General features: G+C 51.4%; 5 protein-coding genes across 7 annotated transcripts; 2 read left to right on the forward strand and 3 right to left on the reverse strand.

The window, feature by feature from the left end:
• The first annotated feature begins 332 nt into the window (after positions 1-332).
• Positions 333-1362, forward strand: LOC131212419 (ER membrane protein complex subunit 10). Its single transcript, XM_058206317.1, has 4 exons — positions 333-449; positions 514-774; positions 839-1129; positions 1203-1362. The coding sequence occupies exons 1-4, from the start codon at positions 378-380 to the stop codon at positions 1272-1274; spliced, it is 696 nt and encodes a 231-aa protein (XP_058062300.1). The 5' UTR covers positions 333-377; the 3' UTR covers positions 1275-1362.
• LOC131212332 (large ribosomal subunit protein mL64) lies at positions 1307-2831 on the reverse strand. The gene is made up of 2 exons (XM_058206197.1): positions 1926-2831; positions 1307-1859 (listed from the first exon to the last, which is right to left on the reverse strand). The coding sequence occupies exons 1-2, from the start codon at positions 2278-2280 to the stop codon at positions 1393-1395; spliced, it is 822 nt and encodes a 273-aa protein (XP_058062180.1). The 5' UTR covers positions 2281-2831; the 3' UTR covers positions 1307-1392.
• LOC131212125 (uncharacterized) lies at positions 2450-5646 on the forward strand. 3 transcript variants are annotated; one of them, XM_058205913.1, is made up of 3 exons: positions 2450-2790; positions 3160-3562; positions 3630-5646. In XM_058205913.1, exons 1-3 carry the CDS (start codon positions 2716-2718, stop codon positions 4073-4075), a joined length of 924 nt encoding a protein of 307 aa, XP_058061896.1. In that variant the 5' UTR covers positions 2450-2715; the 3' UTR covers positions 4076-5646. The 3 variants fall into 3 exon arrangements, with proteins under 3 accessions (XP_058061896.1, XP_058061974.1, XP_058062055.1); XM_058205991.1 differs by having other exon boundaries at positions 3163-3562; XM_058206072.1 differs by having other exon boundaries at positions 2450-2705; positions 3163-3562.
• A 76-nt stretch (positions 5647-5722) lies between these two features.
• LOC131208032 (tetraspanin-9-like) lies at positions 5723-6273 on the reverse strand. Its single transcript, XM_058200712.1, has 2 exons — positions 6256-6273; positions 5723-6154 (listed from the first exon to the last, which is right to left on the reverse strand). Exons 1-2 carry the CDS (start codon positions 6271-6273, stop codon positions 5723-5725), a joined length of 450 nt encoding a protein of 149 aa, XP_058056695.1.
• On the reverse strand, positions 6186-14626 carry LOC131215077 (tetraspanin-11-like). Its single transcript, XM_058209453.1, has 4 exons — positions 14586-14626; positions 7464-7562; positions 7215-7406; positions 6186-7117 (listed from the first exon to the last, which is right to left on the reverse strand). The coding sequence occupies exons 2-4, from the start codon at positions 7539-7541 to the stop codon at positions 6686-6688; spliced, it is 702 nt and encodes a 233-aa protein (XP_058065436.1). The 5' UTR covers positions 7542-7562; positions 14586-14626; the 3' UTR covers positions 6186-6685.
• Positions 14627-19720: the final 5094 nt, after the last annotated feature.

Consider the following 19720-nt stretch of genomic DNA (forward strand, 5'->3'; position numbering starts at 1 on the left):
CATTATGATATCATACTTTGAAGTCTTGGAGTCAATCTGTAGTTCGAGTGCTGTCCGGTCATACGGTAGCGATCAATTACGCATGCTGAGTGATAAAATGCCGACTGCTGATAGTAGATTAGTCGGAATCAGTGGGCACTACTGAAGTGTCGGAGCCGTTCTTTATTTTATTAAAAGAAATTAAATGCCTTTGGGCGATTTCGAACGCGCACGTGACTATGGTCCGTTGGGAACGTGAAATAATTCATGCATGTTCCGTGAAATATTTCCGTTTTGTTGCGCGCCATAAAAACAATGCGCTGATCTGTCAAATTGATTGCCAAACACGGTGCTCTGTCATCGGCGGTCTCGGGTTGTGCGAAGAAAAACTTTTCAACATGAATTTGTTAATGAAAATAGCATTTCTAATCTCCGTTATTGTTTCTTCTACGTTTCACTTTGTGCAAGCGGTAAGTTGGGGCCACTTCTTCGTGGGACCAGTTATTCAGAAGGATCTTTTTCACCGTCCCACAGAACTCTCTCGAGTACGACGGATGGCTCAACATAGCGCTGTATCATGCCTTGGACTGCGATGAGCCGAACAAATTCACGCTGCGGGGCAATGTGACGGTCACGAATCGTAACACGGGACTGGTGTCCGTCGCCCAAGAACCACTATCATTGCAGGATCGAAACAAACTGAAACGCCTTGCCCAGGAGAACCGGCTTTATCGGCTGGAGGCACATGTTTCCGATTCCGACGGGGTTACCACGTTTTTGACTTCCACCAAAGCGGTACGTGTTCGGAGTGATGCGGTATGCGGGTTTCCATGTTTTATCAGTCTATCACGGTTTGCAGTGCGCCTTGGCAAAATCGCAACTCACCGACGTGCTGTGGGTATCGCTGGACCACTCCGGCACGGTGACGGGCATTACGCAGTCGGTGAGCAATGGCAACGCGAACCACTGCCACGATCTGTCCAACAGCGACGTGGATGTGCTGGATGAGTTCAATACCGACGTGTATGTGAAGCACATAGAAACGGCCCCCATTCCGGATACGGCCAGCTTCATACAGAAGATGGAACGAGAACGGGAAGCCAGGGAGCGTGGTGAAACGAAGGATAATCGCAGCTTCTTCGCTAAATATGTAAGAAACAATAGTTTTCAAATCTATCGGCAAAATCTTCAGTATCTCATGCTGCATGCTTTGTGTCTTTCAGTGGATGTACCTCGTCCCGGTGGTGATCCTACTTCTCATTTCGGCAACCAACCCCGAGGCTGGACAACGCTAACCGCTCTGTGGCAACCATTTTAGTTAATTTAAGCTACACGAAGCCAAAATACAGAACGACAACAGAGACCAATCCGGTATAAAGTTCACACTAACAAGGGTGACCAGGTTTAATGAGTTCACTGTTTCTTCCCACTCGCCACGTCCACCTCGGCGGCTTCCAGTTCCTCCGTTTTCTTCTGCAGTTTTTCCATCATTTTGTCCTCCTTTTCCTTGCGCTTCGCATCCTTCACCTTCTTGCGGTCTTCGCGCTCCTTCTGGGCCAGCATCTCCTGGAACCGCTCGTCCCGTGGGTCCACCTTGAACCCGAAGTGTCTTCGAACTTCCTCCACCAGCCGATCTTTGCGCTCCTTGGCCACACGTGCCTCCCGTTCCTTCTTCTCGATGCGTGCGTTCAGATCCGCCGTCCATTGGTCGAGCTTTTCCAGCTTGCGCGCAATGTCGGCTTCGCGCGCCTCGATCTCCGCTTTGCGTGCCTTTTTGGCCGTTTCGTTTGCGTCCATCATTTGGCGCAGGGTGAAGGGAAATGCCACCCGATCGTATTCCGCCTTTTCGTGTGCTTCCTTTGCCGTTGGGAAGCATAGTCCTAAAAAAAAATGGTGTCAATTATCATCCTGCATTTTAACCGGAACGGGGTGGATCTCGGACTCACTCGGATCAACACGGCTACCTGCGACCCCGTAACGGCCCAGCATCATGCGCTTGTACTTGACCGTTTCGTGAATCCACGACTGTGACTGTTCGTAGGGCAGCAGCTCGTGCAGCATGTTCCGGTGCTGTGGCAGTAGGCGCGATTTGTTACGCAGTGCCTCGACCCGCGCCTCCCGGTCTTCGGCGGACTCACGATCATCGTCCACTAACGTAACGGGCAGTTCTGTGTCGTCCGATTCTTCTATCTCCAGCTCGTTTTTCTTTGTCGCTTTGGCCGCACCCAGTGTGATGGTGCGGAGGGACGAACCGGAGCCGGCACGCAGCATCCGGAGTGGCAGCACTTTTAGTGAAAACATTTTGCAAACCTTGTCCAAACACTACCGGAGTCCGTTTTTTTTGTTGTGTAAGCCCAAGTCTGAGTAGGCTCGTGTTTTGATATCCGCCTGACAGTGCGATTTTGACAGCTTCCCCGCGCAAGTGTAGAAACGTCAAAAGCCGTGACATCATTAGGCCGTTTTGCGAACAAACAAAACGACCCAAAAGACGACCGATAAGACGGAATGGATGGAATCATCGGCCAGTGCGTCCCTTTGCCCGCACGCCGCCTCGTAAACGCGTAGAACACGGTGCGTAGTGTCCGTGCAGTGAGTGTATGTGTCGTTTGTGTGGTTGCAATAAACAAACTACCCGGACAACAACAACGCACCATTAGTTCCCGACACCGCGACCGCGACGGGGCGCCCGTGTGACGCCCGGAGGGGGGCGCCGCGTACACAGAAAGGTGTGCAACAATGTCCACGAACAGTGGCTTGCTCTATCCCAGCTTGGTAGAAGTATGCAACTACCACGATATCTACGTTCAACAGGTACGCAACGATTCCGATGGTGGTGCCACGATGGCGCGCCAGTCGGCTCTCTCGCTAGCGGCTGCGCCCCGCTCCGATGACGAATTTCGATCGAACTGTGGACAGCCCGCCAAAGTCAGTCGAATGTCAATGCCAAAACTGCGCTTGCCGAACGCTTTCAGACGAGCCCGGGAAAGCGATACACACAAAGGCCGATCGGCGACCGAGCGTGCAAAACAAAGAAGCGATTTCGTCTCCTTTTTTCTGGCCACCCTCGCCCCCGCCGGCGGAGAGGGGGTGGCACAACACGTTCAGCAGCGAGCCCCGATAATCAGTCTCTGCACTTTCACTCACAGAATGGTGCGCTTTCTGTACTCCGATATGTTTCAGCAGCCCGCCGGCCAGGAGGATTTAGATAGCGCTAACACTACAACTACAACCACTACACCTCCGTGTGGCATGGCGCCACCACCACCGTCTAGCGGGGCGGCCGCCGTTCCACCGCCATCAGAAACGCCAGCAGCAGCAGCAACAACGGGAAGCGGTCCCCGGAGTGAAGGGTCCCGTCGCTATGCTCCATCGGCACCGTCGGCCGGAGCCGTACACAGTGCGCACGGTAACGAACCGAGCACGTCCCGGCGAGGCGAACCACCCACCTACGAGGAGGCGGTCGACATCGAGGGACCGCCACCGTCCTACGATTCGCTGTACGGTCGCGTCCGCGAAGCTCACAAACGATCGCAAGGGGTCTTAGATTTTGTAAAGAACATCGTTATCCTCGTGCTTGGCACGCGTAAGTACACCACGGACCCGTTTCCGGTTGAACCCCAATTCAAAATTGCCCCCCGGCTTTTCCGCAGTTGGCTGCACCATCATCCTCGGCATCACGATCGTCATCCCGGTGTGCATGCTCGTGTTCGGGATCATCTACCTGTACGATTGCCCGCAGGGCGAGTACATCCCGGTGTATCTGCTGGTCGGCGGTGGCTTCGGGGTCCTCAAGCAGCTGCTGCACCTCTCGACGCGTGTCCGCAGCCGCGAGGAGCAAGAGCTCGAACGGTTGCGCCAAACGCCGACCCAGACGCTGATCAACTGCTTCATGCTCGGGTGGTTCATCATCGGCTCGTTCTGGATCTATCGGATCTACGAGCCCAACTACGACCCGGCGCTCGGCAAGTACTGCAACAAGTCACTGTACCTGTTCACCTTCTGGCTGATCACGTCCGTCTACATTACGCTCGGCGTCGTCACCGTCGTGCTGTGTGGCGTCAGCATCATCAGTCTCATGCTCCACCGGCAAACCTAGCCACGCCGCAGCGCAGCCGCGACGGTCGCGGCCAACGGGGCGATTGATTGCTGATTCGCCACCGCACACCACCTCCGCTAGTTAACGTATTTTCGACAGTTTTCTAATCGCTTCACGTATTTACAGAGCGCGAAAAGAGGGGTTTACGCGGACGGGAAACGACTCTCGGACGGACAGAAGATGAAACGCACGCACAGTGGGGACGCCGGTCCGGGGTTTATTTCTATCTAAATTTTAGGCGATCGTACAATCGATGTGAAACGCTTCTGTAACGATTCGTAACGGCGAAATCCCGTTTCCCATTCATATGCATGTTGCACGTGACATACGAACGCACACGCCGCGGTGTTGCTTTACGCTTTATGTTAACTCTCTCTCTCTCACTATCTCCTTCTCTCTATTGAAGTGATATTCAGCTGGGTAAGCTTCCAAAATTTAACCAAATAACTTACACCGGGCTCCGTGTGCAGGGCCTGAACACATCCGTCTTTAAGAAGAGGACCATTACTTAGGCGCGACTTAAACATACGATCGATTCTAAAATGCTTTTGTTTACGACCCATCCATTTGGTTCGGAGTTGTTTCTGTGTGGTCACAAAGTTAAAGGTTGTTCACTGAGCTGACTGGGTTTACACAACTTTACGAAAGTTTGATCATTTTTCACTCGCCAACCCAAAACCGAATGATCCGAACTCTACTCTTTCGAAACGAAACCATCGATCACCCAGTTTGATCATCACTGTTTTAGGTTAGGTATTCAAACGCAGGAGGTCCAGGATAGCACACACACAGTACCCGTTAGGGGTCGATCGCGGGTCGGCACGTTTTGTGCTTCCAGCGAGACGCACACCGGAATGCAAGCAACGGAAAGGGCAAATGCAGGCGAAAGTGATAACCAACAACAAACCCGTTTGTGGGCGCAAAATATATATTGCGATGGCTTAGGTTTAAGTGTGGCGCGCGTTCACTTTTACTACACCTTACTTCCGGTCGATCTGTGTGTCTCGTGATATTTCGTTTTCGATGCGTGCGCAGGGAGAAACGGTTCGCGCGCCATCGGGCGTGCCAGGAGCGCACCGCTTCGTTCGACAAACACACGCCACTATGATAAATGGCCACTGTCTGCATATAGTTATGGAAACCAACTGAATCTCCGAAGCAATGAAGGTTATTTCTGTTGGAGAATTGACGGGAACAAGCCGCGTCACCGCCAAAAAACGAGAGGGCGCGCGCATCATATACTACCCGAAACCCGAAACTATTTACTTGGCACTAAGAGCAAAACGAGGGGGGCTACAAACGGTGGCGCATTATTGCCATCACCCTCCCTGCATACTGCTAACCAACAAAATATTTATAAGAAAAGTTACGGTCCTACATTTAATCGAGGGTGAACTCGACGATCACCACCATCAACTCTCAAGTCCTACCTACCGATCGCTTAGAAACGTGGAGTTTCGATTCTTAAACCAGAGGGACGAGAGGCTGCGGCCAGTGTAATAGCTCGATAAGACACGAAAAGCGTTTCCCAGTTCTTCTTAAATGCCGGAACCAATAAACACCTTCACTTGAGCGAGAGACCGCGATCGGTTCGATGTTTATTTTGCACGAAAGATGACATTTTTCCATCGATCAAAGAAGATCACTTCAGACCGTCGTTAGCAAATAGTAAGCCATTATCGTCGTCGGTACCATGGCCACCAGAAGCAGCAGAACCGCGGCACCGAGCAGGGCACCGTTACGCAGCAGCTCCTGCGTGATCGCCTCGTAGCATCCGGTCCGGTAGATCGTCAGCGAGGTTTGCAGCTGCTGGCAGGGTCGCTTCCGCGCACCGTAATCGTCCATGCAGCACGAATCCGGAATCCGCTCGTTCCAGTCACCGTAATCCTCGACACCGCAACACCGTAGCTCTTCCTGGGTCATGTCCCACGAAACGGTCGTCAGCCGACGGCGGCCGTACATCGCCATACTCTCGTACATTCGATCCTGCAGCCCGAGTGCGATCCGCTCGCGAAACGTGTAACCGAGCACCGTTCCGACGAACAGGACCACCAGCGCCAGAAAGGAGAGCAGGAAGTACTGATCCAAAGAACACGTTGCGTGAAAAGCGTTTCGTTTCTTAGCGCTACGCACGCTAGCGCACGCCTTCGCGTTCGTATTTATTAATATTAAGCACAAACTCGTCGCCGCCTGATCATTTGTGATCTCCTCTCATTTCAGATTCAGGCGGACGTGTGTTAAAATCATAAACCATACGAGATAAAACATAGGATGAACACTCGCTTATCGATATAAAATGTGGTGCTGCAGAGAGCGTGCGAGCACACCCGGCGATCGGCGATCGTGGCGATCCTCTTTTTGTGCCACGACGAGACATAATGCTATCGCTTAAAAAGTAAGGCTCACAACAGAGAGAGACACGGAACACGGTGAGTTGTGGACGGATCTTCGACAGATCTTTGCTCCGGTTGGGCGCGTCGGCGTCGGGGCGCCGGACAGCAAAAGCACATCAACTACTACGCACTACTACACGAACGAAATGGGAAGCTTAACAAACAAGGTGATGTATGCTAAAATGTGTGCGTTTCGTGACTGCTTTCAGGCCCCGCTCTACTCAATCATGCGGAACAGTGAGCAGGAGAAGATCATGCCAAACACGAGCAGCACGGCCACCGCGATCCCGGACCCGCCGATAATGGCCGCATTGTCGCGGATGTAGCTGGACGTGATCTCCAGGCACCCGTTGATGTAGATGTTCTCCGGGCTGGGGTTCTCGTTGCACGGTTTGTACCCGTCGAGCGTACGCTGGCAGCAGGAACGCGGAATCTCGCCACGCCAGTCGCTGTAGCTCTTCACGCCGCAACACTTCAGCCGCTCCTGCGTCGTGTCCCAGGCCTGCGTGATAGCCCGCCGGCTCCCGTACAGGCTCATCGAGGAGCGCATCTCGTCGCCCATCGTCTGCGAGACCTTCTCCCGGAACACGTACCCCAGGATGCCACCGATCAGCATCGTCACGAAGATGAGAAACACCAGGATAAAGTACTGCAGAAGCGGTGGTGAGCGAACGGAAATAAATCGAGAAAGCGCCAAATTAAAAGCCGAAGCAAGTGCATAGCGTGGCTCTCGCTGCGCCACCTACCGTCAGCAGCATACACTTGTACTCCTTGGCCGCTCCCATGCAGCCAAAGAACGACAGCAGACACACCAGGGCGGATGTGGCGATCAGCACGTACACCGCACCGGAGAACAGATTCGTGCCGAGCAGCTCGTTGATGAAGTTCTTATCGACCAGCGTCCAGACGCCGAGACCGAACACGATCGCACCGCCGATCTGGAAGCAGAAGATGGAATGGATCATCCGTTCAATTGACCCACCGAAGCTACTTACAAAAATAACAAAGTTCGCGACGAACATGCTGTACTTCACGCACTGCCCGCAGCAGTCCATTCGGCCGCCGGAACCCATGGCCAACAGCAGTTAGTAGAGCTATGGAAGTAGAGGGCGAGAACAAAAGAAGAGGGCTCGGATCAGTGAGAGTTGGCCGAGGTTATGCCGAATTCCGAATCAGCACGCCCTTGAGCAGCGACCGTGCCTTGAAGATCGTTATTAAACGTTTGCGGTTCCAGTTCCAGTCCACTGCGCCACAGATCTCAACAACAAGTCAGTCTCATCATAAACACCATTAACCATACGGCCTTGGGGCCCCTCCTTCGAGAACGAAAACTCGGGTGTCCGGAGCATCTTTAACGGTAAATTGTGTTTATTCCCGGACTCTGTGCGACCCGCGGGTCTCTCCATCGTTTAGGCCCCCCCCTGTGCCCCGTTCGTAAAATCGTGATGACTCAGGTGCTGTTTACACTAAATACCGAGCAGACGCAATGACTGTACGTTCTAACGATCGCGACTACTGCTTTGTTTGTCCGCAGCCAGTGTTTCCCGGTGTGCCACTAGTGTGACCTTCAGCCGTATTATCTATTGGCTCGCGCTGCGCCCGCGATCGTCGTCGCCAGCGATGTCAATTGCTTAATTGACTTTAATGAAAATCTCGCCACGTGAGCGTTCGTGTAGCCCGATCCGAGGAGGAGGCCAGAGGACGGCAAAGGCCACGGCGTTGTCACCGTGGCTGGTGAAACAACAACCCGATGGCTCCCGATGATCGCAATATGTAATGCGCGGATCAGCATGCGTAACGGCAAGGTCAGCGCGTCGATACCACGTGTTCGATCGCGCGCGCTGCGATTGGTCCAGTCGTGGCTGACGGCACACAAACGCACGCACACATTCTGTCACGTACACTTGATCCTCACTTGCTGTTGATGCCGGACCGGACCTGAAGTACCGATGAATTCCTATTGGCCAACGGATCTTCTGACCAACCTTTCAACAGAGTGTAGGAAGCTTGATCGATCCCCGGATAGCGACCGCAGAAAAGTGAGTGGCGCTCTGTGGTCATCACGCGGAGGGTCAATGCCGAAATCGCTCACTCCACTCCGCTTAACCTTCCACGCCGCCGTTCACCGTGGTGCGTCCCTGACCGCGGACTGGTTCCGGTTTGCGGTTCCACCAACACCGGATCGGAACGGTTCGAGCTCCGTAGCTTCGCTTCGCTTATCTGGGCTGCCCTCGGCCCATTGCGCAACGACAACGCCATCCCCCATCTAATGGTGTCCCTCCCCGGTCCCATGTGTATGTCGTCTGGCCTGGGAAAGCGTGCTCCACCTCTCACGCGAAGCGTTACGAAACGGCAACAGGAGATCCCCAAAAAGGGGCCGCCCCGAACGGGACGTGTTTTGGGTCGTGCCGTCTGTTTCGGTCGCGACGATCGACCCACCCAAAAACACGCCCCGGGGGAGGGTGGTCCAGGAAACCGAAAAAGGGTCTTGATGTTACTACCAAAAAACACGGCAATTATCCTGTGACTTCCGAAGCAAGAGCCGTCGTTGTGCAAGAGCCGTCGTGGTGGCACTGGCTTCCCCGTTGTTTTTGGCCCCACGTGTTACGGAGCGGTTACCTTTCGAAAAACCAAATCCCTCCGAAGCTTTCGTTTCGTTAACATCACACCGTTTTGTTCGATTGATGATGGATGGACTGCTGCGGTCTCTCGGCCACCGGTTCGACGGCTGGGCAGCGTGTGGCGTTTGGCTTCAACTAGCTCTCTCCCATCAGGTAAGGAGGTCCACATCGTTTTGATGTTGTCTCAAAAACCGTAGGTTCATTTAAAAGCTGATCGTTATTTAGTTAAACGAAGCCGTGAAGGTATTTTGAAGGGATGGCAAAGAAACTCCCCACAACCTCGTAGCGGTGACCGACCGACATCAAGACCAGCTTTCCGCCACCATCAAACAAACAACCTAACGCACCTTGCGACGGAACCGCCCGATCGCTAACGATCCGCGATGTCGGTTCCGCGTGATCAAACGCTTTTCGATACAAATTTGAAGCCACGCCGGCTCGCGGGTATAATGAGGAGAAATCCACTTAACGCCAGTGTGCGACTCTGAGCGGGGCTCCCCAAAACGGGTTGCCAATCATCACGCCCGATCGGTATGCTAAATACCTCATCAATCGGTGGCGTAAAATTTGCATTAGATCTTGTCCGAGCGCTTCGGGAATTTCGTTATCTGCAAGGTGTTGTGACATTTTTAAGTGTCACTGGCTGCGATAAGACGAGTTGAAAGGTGCGAGTTCCGCTCGACTCACTGTCCGATGATTGGGTATGGAACGATTGAATCATTCTCCCAGTCACTAGGGTTCCTGCTACCTTCGACAGGGTGATCGTGACATTCTTGCCGCATTGGTCATAGGTTTGGAATCTGTTGCCTTCACCGCCAGAGGGCTGCTGTGTCTATGCTCGTGACTCGCATTATATACCTGGAACTCAAACACTGAAGGAAACTAGTTCTCTGTGGAAGATTAATATGATCAATCATTTGCAAACATCCAGACACATTTCAAGGGAGCCGATCCCCACGTGTTGGGTAACATTCATAAAGTGTTTTGTGAGGCCGCAATCTTCATCAAAGATCATCAAACACTGGCGACACTCTGGCCCACACGACAAAACCGTCAACATAAAACCGCAATAAAAACACTCTCTGCTAGATCACTCCGCTCAACATTATGCAACTTTCGCGATATGCAGAAACCTCTCTGGCAATCGGCCTCCGGCCTCTTGAGACGTATCATGCAGCCTCGGGCACGTAAAACACGCTGCCAACTGAACCCGACCCGACCCCAGAGAGGGTCTGGAAATTCCTTTCCGGAAACCACAAAACTTTCAGCGGCACCGAGAGAGAGAGAGGTTATGATGGAACCTTATGGCCCCGGGCATCCAGTTCTTCAAACTATGTGGCCCTCCTCGGCAGCCCAACCTGTTATTAATCAACTCTTTGTGGGATCTTTGGCCAATAAAAGTGTTCCAACATTCTTGCTACAGGAAGCGAGGTTCAAAACTGGTCCCTTTTCGGGACCACAGGCAAAAGGTCTTCCCGTTGGATGATGCAGTAACCGGTATTTGGTAGGGCTGAATCGGGTCACTATCCACGCACCGAAACCGAAGCAACCCAAAATAGCCCCCAAAATCTATTCAACGTCCGGGGTCCAGTCACCCAAAATCTCATTAGCATCCCATTAGCATGGGTCCCGTACCAGAACACGTCAAGAACACCGGTTCGCGGTGTCAACCCGCAACGGTTAATGTGCGTGGACACTGCAAAAACAAGTTTAAAGCGTCGTCTTGATGAATTTGAACGCAGCGAGAACTCATTACTACCGGACTGATAGCGATCCATTAGGTGGCGCGCGTACGGACCCACGGGGAGACACGCCATATAGGTGATTGACCCAGGACATTAGGAAGTGTAAAACCGTAGTTCACCTGCGCCAGTCCTGTCCTGTCCGGTTCGACCCATCACTCTCGCCGTGAACTTTCTGTGTTTTTCTGTTTCTCTTGCCGGAAGTCGGGACGGGAAAATAAACAGTACGACCCACGGGTCCTACACTCAGACCCCCCTCTGGCTCTGGCAGGTGTCGCACCGCCCATTATGCCCATGGCGCGATTGGCGTGTTTGCGCGCCAACCATTATAGCAGGGGCCACGCCACACACGTGTCAACGAACGGCAGGGCGCGGAAGTTCATTGTGCACAGCCGGACACTCTTTCTATGAGTCATTCTATTTTTATCGACTTTCAATGGTCCGTCATCTCGGCGGGTCGGGAGCAAGCGCGTGACTGGAGTACACGATCCAGACTAATGGTGTGCGGTGGTAATTTAAATTATCTAAAGTAAGATAATTAGCAGTAAATCTTTGCTGTCGCTGTCGCACTATTTACAAGGCGATTCGGACAAACCGAAACGTGACGCTTTTGGCGGACAAAGAAGTGGGAAGCAATGTTGTTCGCAAGTTCTTGGCCCTCCTCGAAGCTACAGCTGTTTGTAGTGGATAACCCTCGGCTGATCCCATCCCAAGACCTTCAGGCAGTATTCTCCTCCTAAATCGCTTCATTCCGGATAGAGATTTTGTTATTACCCCAAAACTACCGAGAACTACAACTAAACTTAGTGCCATTCGAACGCGAAGTTCCAAAACGCCGCGCCTTACCGTTGCCTACAGTAACACGCGGCCCAGGCCCGGTTCCCCTTCAACTTGACCGCTCATTTAATTTCCCTAAAACACCTGTTCACCCCATCGCATGACTCGACGACATATTCCGTACTTTGGAACCATTTTTTGCCCCCTACAAAACGAGAGACAGAGACAGAGTGTTTCATGTTTCGATTCCTGGCCGAAATGTTTGTCTGTCCCCTTTCTTCGTTTCTCCCCAGAGCGCGCGAATGCATGCCTTAATTAATTATTAGGTTCCCGCGAGGTACCACGAACCCCGGACACAACAACGGGGCCCTACCGTTTCCTGTTTTAACTTCGGCCACATTTATCACACCCGGCGCCAGGGGTTGATTGACCCGCGGGAGTGCTAGGCAAGCTCCCTTCTTCGGTGTCCTGAAAGAAGAGAACCGGCGCTTCCGAAATTGGACCCTTTGTTCGGGGGTATTTCCGTCCTAGAACCCCACCGCGCGCAGTGAGTTTCCGCGCCATCGTCGGAGCGTCGAAAAAAGGGAAAGCAGTTTTTCCGAATGATTTATGCTAATCGGTCACACCCTTGCGGGAACGCGCGCACGATCGCGCCACACACAGCAAAGTGAAAGTGCCGATGAAGTGGCGATGGCGAAGGCAGCAGTTCGGCCTTCAAGACACGGAGTCAATATTGACTCCGCGAGCCGAATTTCACCGCACCAAAAACGCACTAAACAACAATGTTCTGCAAGAGTGTGCTCCGTGGGTTCGATTGCACAACCGGGATCACCACGGGGTTTAGGTCACAGTGCGCCGCAGGGATCGTGCAACGACGACCATCTGTCGCCCGCCCGGAATCCTCTGTGTTGGGAATTGAAAATGAGCCGTTCCCGCGTCTTGCGTTGCGTTAATGATCAACCGCGACGACAATCGCCCGGGTTTCGGTGGCCCACGCAGCACCGCGATCAGCGATCAAGTAGGGATCTCGTACCGGGTTTTTACCGGTGCGGTGATAAAAACGCCTTCACGTCCGCCACTAAACAAGACCAACACGTTTCCTATTTTACTGGCTTTACATTTCAAACGGCCACACCAAGCGCCAGAGCAAGCGCCCACGTTTCGGGTTCGGGCGACATCTCATTAGCCGCGTAAACAACCAGCAAGCTGTCAGCTTTATGACCGCCGGAAGTCGGCACAGTTCTGTGTCGGAATGTTTGAACGAGGGAAATTATTCACTGCCAGCCAGTCCGGTGAACAATGGTCGTAAATTGACACGTCAATCGTGTCTCGTTTCCTCTCCAAAACATTATCACCTCATTTATGGTTCCTCAATCCTCTAGAAGCCCCATCAGAAGGGGGCTCAATTAGTGCCCCAAAGTGCACCAAACGGCGGTGGCAGGGTCAATCTTTAACCTTGTATTAATTTGTGCTCTCTGATCAGTGCCCTGATCAGTGCCATACGATCAAATCTTCCTACTTCAGCGGGCTCGCAGAAGAAGACATTGGTCACGCTTTCAAAGTCGAAGGGGGTCAATGCCACTCCGTTCTAAGACTTCGGTTCTACCCCCGGCGGATGAGCGCATTTCCGAGTTCTTTCGCACGACGAGATCATCATCGAAACAATCGGAAAATGGCGCCCACATTAATTGCGCCGACGAGGATCGCGCGCATCGAAGGACGCTTTAAAGAGAAGAGTGGCGATCTTGCAAACGAGTTGGGGGGGGCTGTGCTTTCAAAATGGTTGCTGTGACCCTCATCGGTCGCGAGAATCCGTTTCCGTTCGCGCCGGCGACCTTCGACCGTTTCTCATGGCGGAGCGCGCGAGACCATTTGCGCGCGATATGCGGAGTGACTTCACCGCCGGCACAGAAAGGGAACGTCAGTGCGCAGCGCCAGTCGTATTGCGCCGTTCGTTAGCGCGATAAGCACCGAGTAACACGGTGGCCAACATTCGCGCGATGGCCGCAGCTGCGCTTTTGGCCGACATGATGACTCTGGCAGCGGCGGCGCTTGGACTGTTGTGAAAACAAGTTTTGAAACAAGCCCTCGATCGCACCAACACACTGGTGCGGGGCACGATCGCACTCACACCACGTGGCACCGGCCCAATCTTTAACGGCCGGTTTAATGGGGGGACCTGTGGCTTTAAAAGAAGCGTTTGCGCCGCGGCCAATTTTAGCGTTCCCCAAGAAAGGCGCTGTCTGGAGGGAGAGCATTCCAGCGACGCGAACACAGGCACACGCGCGATCTTATGCAATTGCGGCCGCGGAGAAGGAGCAACACCGGCGCGTCACTTGGCGATCGGTGGCCAATTTCGGGGAACTTGTTTCGCGTTTGTGGAACTCCCACTGGACGCCACGTTCTTTTCGTCGAGCCACGTCCTGTCGGTTCGGGAGACTCTTTACGAAACAACCCGTTTTTTTGTTTTAGGAAAAGGGAACTTTTTTCTGGTCCGCCTCTGCTGCGTTCCCCCGGAACAGAAGGAGCGCCGCACACACGCGCACAATCATTGGCTGCATCATTTTGGAGCTATCCTAATAGCACTTCGATCCTTCGGCCATCGGGCGTCGCCGCCACACAAACACACGAGAGAGTTTCGCACTAACGCAACGCATATTCAAATTAATCTTATTTATCGCACACTAATCGCAAGGCCACAAAAGTGATCGCAACTGAGATAAACGGGAAGTCCTTCAGATTCTTCCCGTAAAAGACGAATGCTCTGGATGCCACTAAGAATGAGCCACAGCTTCACTTTAGGAGAGGTTGGTAGCTGGTGAAGATCACGCCAAAGATCACACCAAAAACCTCGTGCTGTTGGCGCGATGTTAGTACACAACTCGACGAGTACACCTTTTTCGCATTTTTCACCTCAACTTGCACTTGGACAGAGAACACGCAAGAGGGGCCTCGATCACACGCTCCCGATACTAACCTGGAGCACGGAACACGAAGAAAACACAACTTGCACTCTCAACAGCTAGAGATCAACAAAGCAGATCGGGCACCGTGCACCTCGTAACCCTTTCCCCTTTGGTAGCGTTTTCGATTCAACCCAAACCCAACCGAACCGAAAACTGAGAAAGAGAGCGTTTCGCCGTTGCTCTCCGAACTACAGGGTGTTTCATTACCGATGCTTTTTTCATTTTGTTGTAAAACAAAAGCGGCTGAATATTTTTCGAACTTTGATATGTAATAATTTTTCGCTTGAACTTTGATATGTAATATGTAAAACAATTTTGGTAAAATGTTCACTGCAATTCACTGGGCAGTAGTTCATTCGGTCGACCTTTTTTTGAGTACATTTTCGATTGGATCTGGTCCCATTTCGTCAATAGCAACTTGAATTTGGGTCTTGAGGTTGTCAATAGCTGCTGGTATGTTCGCATAACATAAATATTGATTGTGGCTGCCACTGTATGGCAAGTAGCGCCGTCCTGTTGTAACCAAATGCCGTCCAAGTTCTCAGCTTCAATTTCATCGAAAAACCAATCAGCCAAAATCCGAGGTGGAATTGATCTTCAATGAAATGTGCTTTTGCGGAATGATTTGACGACCTACCACTTTGGAAATAAATTTTTCATATTTCCCAATTTTCTGCAACCAGAATTATATTTCATACATAAATGTCATGAATGAACCTTTCAAACAAATGTTCAACAATTGAAAAATATTCAGCAGTTTTTTTTATAATCAAATGGAAAAGTGCATCGATAATGAAACACCCTGTAGCTTCGGAAATGTTCGGCGCCGAACGTTTCCCGAAGTCAGAGTCCGAACACAAACACAGGTGGTGAAACATTTCACCGCGAGCGGGAAACATTTCATTTACGCTTGCACAGAACATTGTATGGCAGAACGGCGTTTGAATTCACCGTTACAGTTGTTTACTTGAACTTACGCTCGTCAGTTTAAAAGAAGACTTTCACGTAGCGTGGCCGTGCTTTGTAGACACCTTTCGGATGTTAGCGTTGTTTGCAATTATTAGATTTACTATTTACTGATATAGATTAAATCTAGTTCATTTACTCTAAAACTAAAGAAAACCGTTTCCCCGAACCGAATGACGATTCCACCAGCTAGCAATTCGCATTAAAATCGCGTATCACGATAGTGTCCACTGGCCAATTGTGAATCAATATCAGTACTCCGTAGCCCGACCGATGCAACAAACATTGTCGCGATGCCTCTCTCTCTCTCTCTCTCTTCTGGCCTCTCTCTCACTATCTCCCTTGTTTAATCTAATAAACTTTTTTTCCATACGATAAAAGTTCGGGCGGCCCCCGGCGTTGTTATCAATTATTATGATTCCGAGAAAATCGATCGATAAGCGATGCTGTTTACACCGGCGAACTCCCCCCTGCTGCTGCCGCTTCTTGTCTTCGAGCCTCCCTGCCGGGAATCGACCCCAAACGGCGGCGGGACATTCGGTGTGCATCAAATGCTGCGATATCTCTCGCCGGCGGCGGCGGCTCCTAGGGGTCCACCTGTTGGGGCGATCGAATGGGCTGGATTGCACGACGTGCCCAAGGTCCCTCCTAACGGTGCCACCCAAACCCGTGTGCGTGTGGGTCCTGACCCCATAAAGCCCTGGGAGGCCTCACCATCGCGTAATTCTTTACGACCGTCCTTCGGTCCTTCGGACCGAACGACGTCCTTCGGTGGCGTGGGAAATGTGTTATTGCGCGCTTCCTTGCGGGGCTTCCAAAGACAGACAGTTCGTCTCCTGCGAGCTGATTAATGAGCCACGAATGAGCGCTGACAGCTCAGCGCTAATAATGGCGTCTGGCGAGTCTTTTTTTATGACTCAATCGACGCAGAACCGCAGAACCGCTCCGTGACGTCGTCGTCCTCGTCGTTGGTGGAGTTTTCTTTCGGCGGGAAACTACACGCGCGGAAACTGCACACTCAGTTTTTATGGCCCCCCCAGTTGTGGTGCACGTTGGGTGCACATGATTAATCGCATCAAGATGCACACAGCGCTGGAGCGCGGTCAATGTGCCTGGGAAAAGTAATTATGAATTAATCACAAGATGAGTGAATGGCGGCTTAGAATAGGAGCGCGTGGAAAAAATTTAAAAAAGATGTTAAAAGTCTATCATCGTCTCGTGTAATTCGACGGCGTACAAGAACACGTGTTTGACCTACGAAAGAACGAACGGATGGAGAGTTCAGTAATGGACGTATCGAAGGAGACACACCTCCACCAACGGCCAGAGTTGCGTAGATAAGATTCCGCGATTCGTCGCGCTAGCCAAACGATTGGACTGTGCCACTGTGATCGCTCATTTATCGCCAATGCATCTTGCCTATGCCTGACCTTTAGTGTAGCCCTAGGGGACGGGTGGACCCTTTCGGGTGCCCGACAAATGACCACCCGTATATATTATTAAAGGGGGAACATAGCTTTTGGATACTGTTTCTATTCTTCACATTCCTTTTCACTTCCTCACTTCCTCGATCATTCTCTCTCTCTCCCTTCCTGTATCTCTCTCTCTCTCTCTCTTTCTCTCTCTATCTTTCTCTCTCTCACTCTCATAACACATTAAAGGCGAGTGTCGCGACCAAACAAGCACCCAACCAATGCGTGGCGGTGATAAGCGGGAATCGAGATTTCTGGGAATGACATTATATACTACCTGAAAGAAAGGCAAGAGCTCGTTTATAAACGACACAAGTCGCGGACACGATCACGGTGTGTGCAGTCGAAAAGGGGTTGATCGAAAGGCTAATGAGCGCGAGTGTTTCGGGACGATCTCAACCTTAGGACAGGCAGTGCTATCAGTAGTATTTCTTTCGCATCCAGCCAACACCAACCATAGGGACCGTAAGTAGCACCTTCCTTTGACAGTTATGTTGATAGTCCTAATCGCGTCCATTCATTCTGGCTTGATTCTGTGTCTGCCCTAACCAACAGCGCTAAAGCCAACAGTCTCAAGTTAATGAATGAAGTGCTCACTGAATGAATCGCTGACCGCGCAGTGTTGTTGACCTTGCTCTACCCTTAATAATCTGAAGCTTATCAAATGAACCCCGGTTGCGAAAGCTGCCCATTGATTTATGGTCCCACGTTTCATAGTCTTTCGTAATTTCTCAAAGGCTGGACACATTCCAAAGCCCCTCGATCCTGATCGTGTCGGTTGATAAAATTCCAAACTATTGAGAACGATTGATTCCTTTGGCCACACACATGCAGCAGCAAGTTACTGGAATGTCCCGGTTGGAACCGTTTAACCATACGTCCACCGTCGGTCTCTCAGATTGTATCTCGGCTCTTGCCCGTACCAGGATGTAACCTAGAGGGTTCGCCAAAAATCCCCTTCAAAGAAAGGATTGGTTGAATCCGATTCGCCGGTTATCTGCCACAACTAGGTGCCCTTGGTGGCCAAAAGTTCCCCGCGCGCTAACGGAACAACGACGATTACAATCAATCTCTCCGCTTGAATTGGTCCCCTGGGGTAGCCAAGGCAGAAATTCATTCAGCGAATCCTGAAGGTGCGCGCAGTTCAATGAGTCTTTCTAATCGTTATCTAAACGACACCTGAGATATCCTGCACGCCTATGGCAGTGCGAAATGTAATCATTATGAATGAATCTTGAGTCAATCTATTCGTCGGAATGGATCGGTTCATTGATAAGTCCCGTTCCGTCGGTCGCCCGCGGAGCTATTTGCAAAAACAACAGATACCGTGGGGACCGAGGGAGCCAAGGCCCACCTTTGGCGCCGGCAATTTTCGTTTTTGAAGGTACAGACAGGATGTATTTTTGGCACGGATTTTTTAAATAAAACTAAGGCGAAGCCGAAGGTGATCGGTAACCGTATGAAATTTGATAAAGTCCCGGAACATTTCACCATTCCGGGGCACGTGATTTTCGTTTTCTATCGGAACCTGGACCCGCAGGTTATCGTCGGAAATGCTGCTAAATTGGGTTCCTTTATTGGACCTTTTCCGAGTCCACATCGAACATGGATTAAAATTATGGCACCAGGGCACCAGGCACCGTAAACTCTGCCCCAACGAGGTGAGGTAGCCGTCGATGGCTTACCAAGTTGCCGAACGGTTAATTAGGGCGATTTCAAACGTATGGACGCTGGAGCATTTAAATCTGATCAATCGTTTGTGTGCTTGCCACACTTAGGACCCAAACAATAGCGATCGGCTATACTTAGTCACAACTTAGAGTCAACTCGAGGCCATAAAAGAGGAACTCGAATCTACATGCGCAACTCAATCGCGCAGTCGATTAATCAGAACACGGGAATTACTGCGCGAGAGCGTCACGACGAGGAAAAGGTATTCTGTATTCACGGAAAATTCTCGATCCCCTTCAACGTCACTTCGCACTAGCCGGAACGTTGGAAGACCCCTGCGGGTCAGAATCTCTGGCATCTGACTGACATCGTGACATCAGGACAAGATCACATACTACCCAAAGGGACAGGGCTAAGTAGCTAACTCGACGCGTGGGCCCCCAGATGCAAATGAGGACGCTGTGGGGCGCATTAAATACTCTGGCCAATTGCACCGCAAACATGGCGCCACTTGCTACCGGGCAGTTGTGACGTACGAATCCAGCACGAATCTGATTGAAATTCATTCCTTCCCACAGCCCACAGCCTGTTGATCCTCATGAGTAATTTTAGCCATTTTTAGATCCATGACAGCTTTTCGGTCCTCGGACCTCATACGGCGGTCTTCGATAAGCTCTAAGGTTCCTCTAAGTTGTTAATCGTCATCAGCAATTTTAGCCATTTTTAGATCCATGACAGCGTTTCGGCCCTCGAATCACATTCGGCGGTCTTCGATAAGCTCTAAGGTTCCTCTAAGTTGTTAATCGTCATCAGCAATTTTAGCCATTTTTAGATCCATGACAGCTTTGCGGCCCTCGAATCACATTCGGCGGTCTTCGATAAGCTCTAAGGCTCCTCTAAGTTGTTAATCGTCATCAGCAATTTTAGCCTTTATTAGATCCATGACAGCGTTTCGGCCCTCGAATCACATTCGGCGGTCTTCGATAGGCTCTAAGCGTCCTTAAGCAGATAATCTTAGGTGTCTAGCACAAAACGGG

Source organism: Anopheles bellator, chromosome 1, assembly GCF_943735745.2.
Source record: "Anopheles bellator chromosome 1, idAnoBellAS_SP24_06.2, whole genome shotgun sequence".
Taxonomy (NCBI): Eukaryota; Metazoa; Arthropoda; class Insecta; order Diptera; family Culicidae; genus Anopheles; species Anopheles bellator.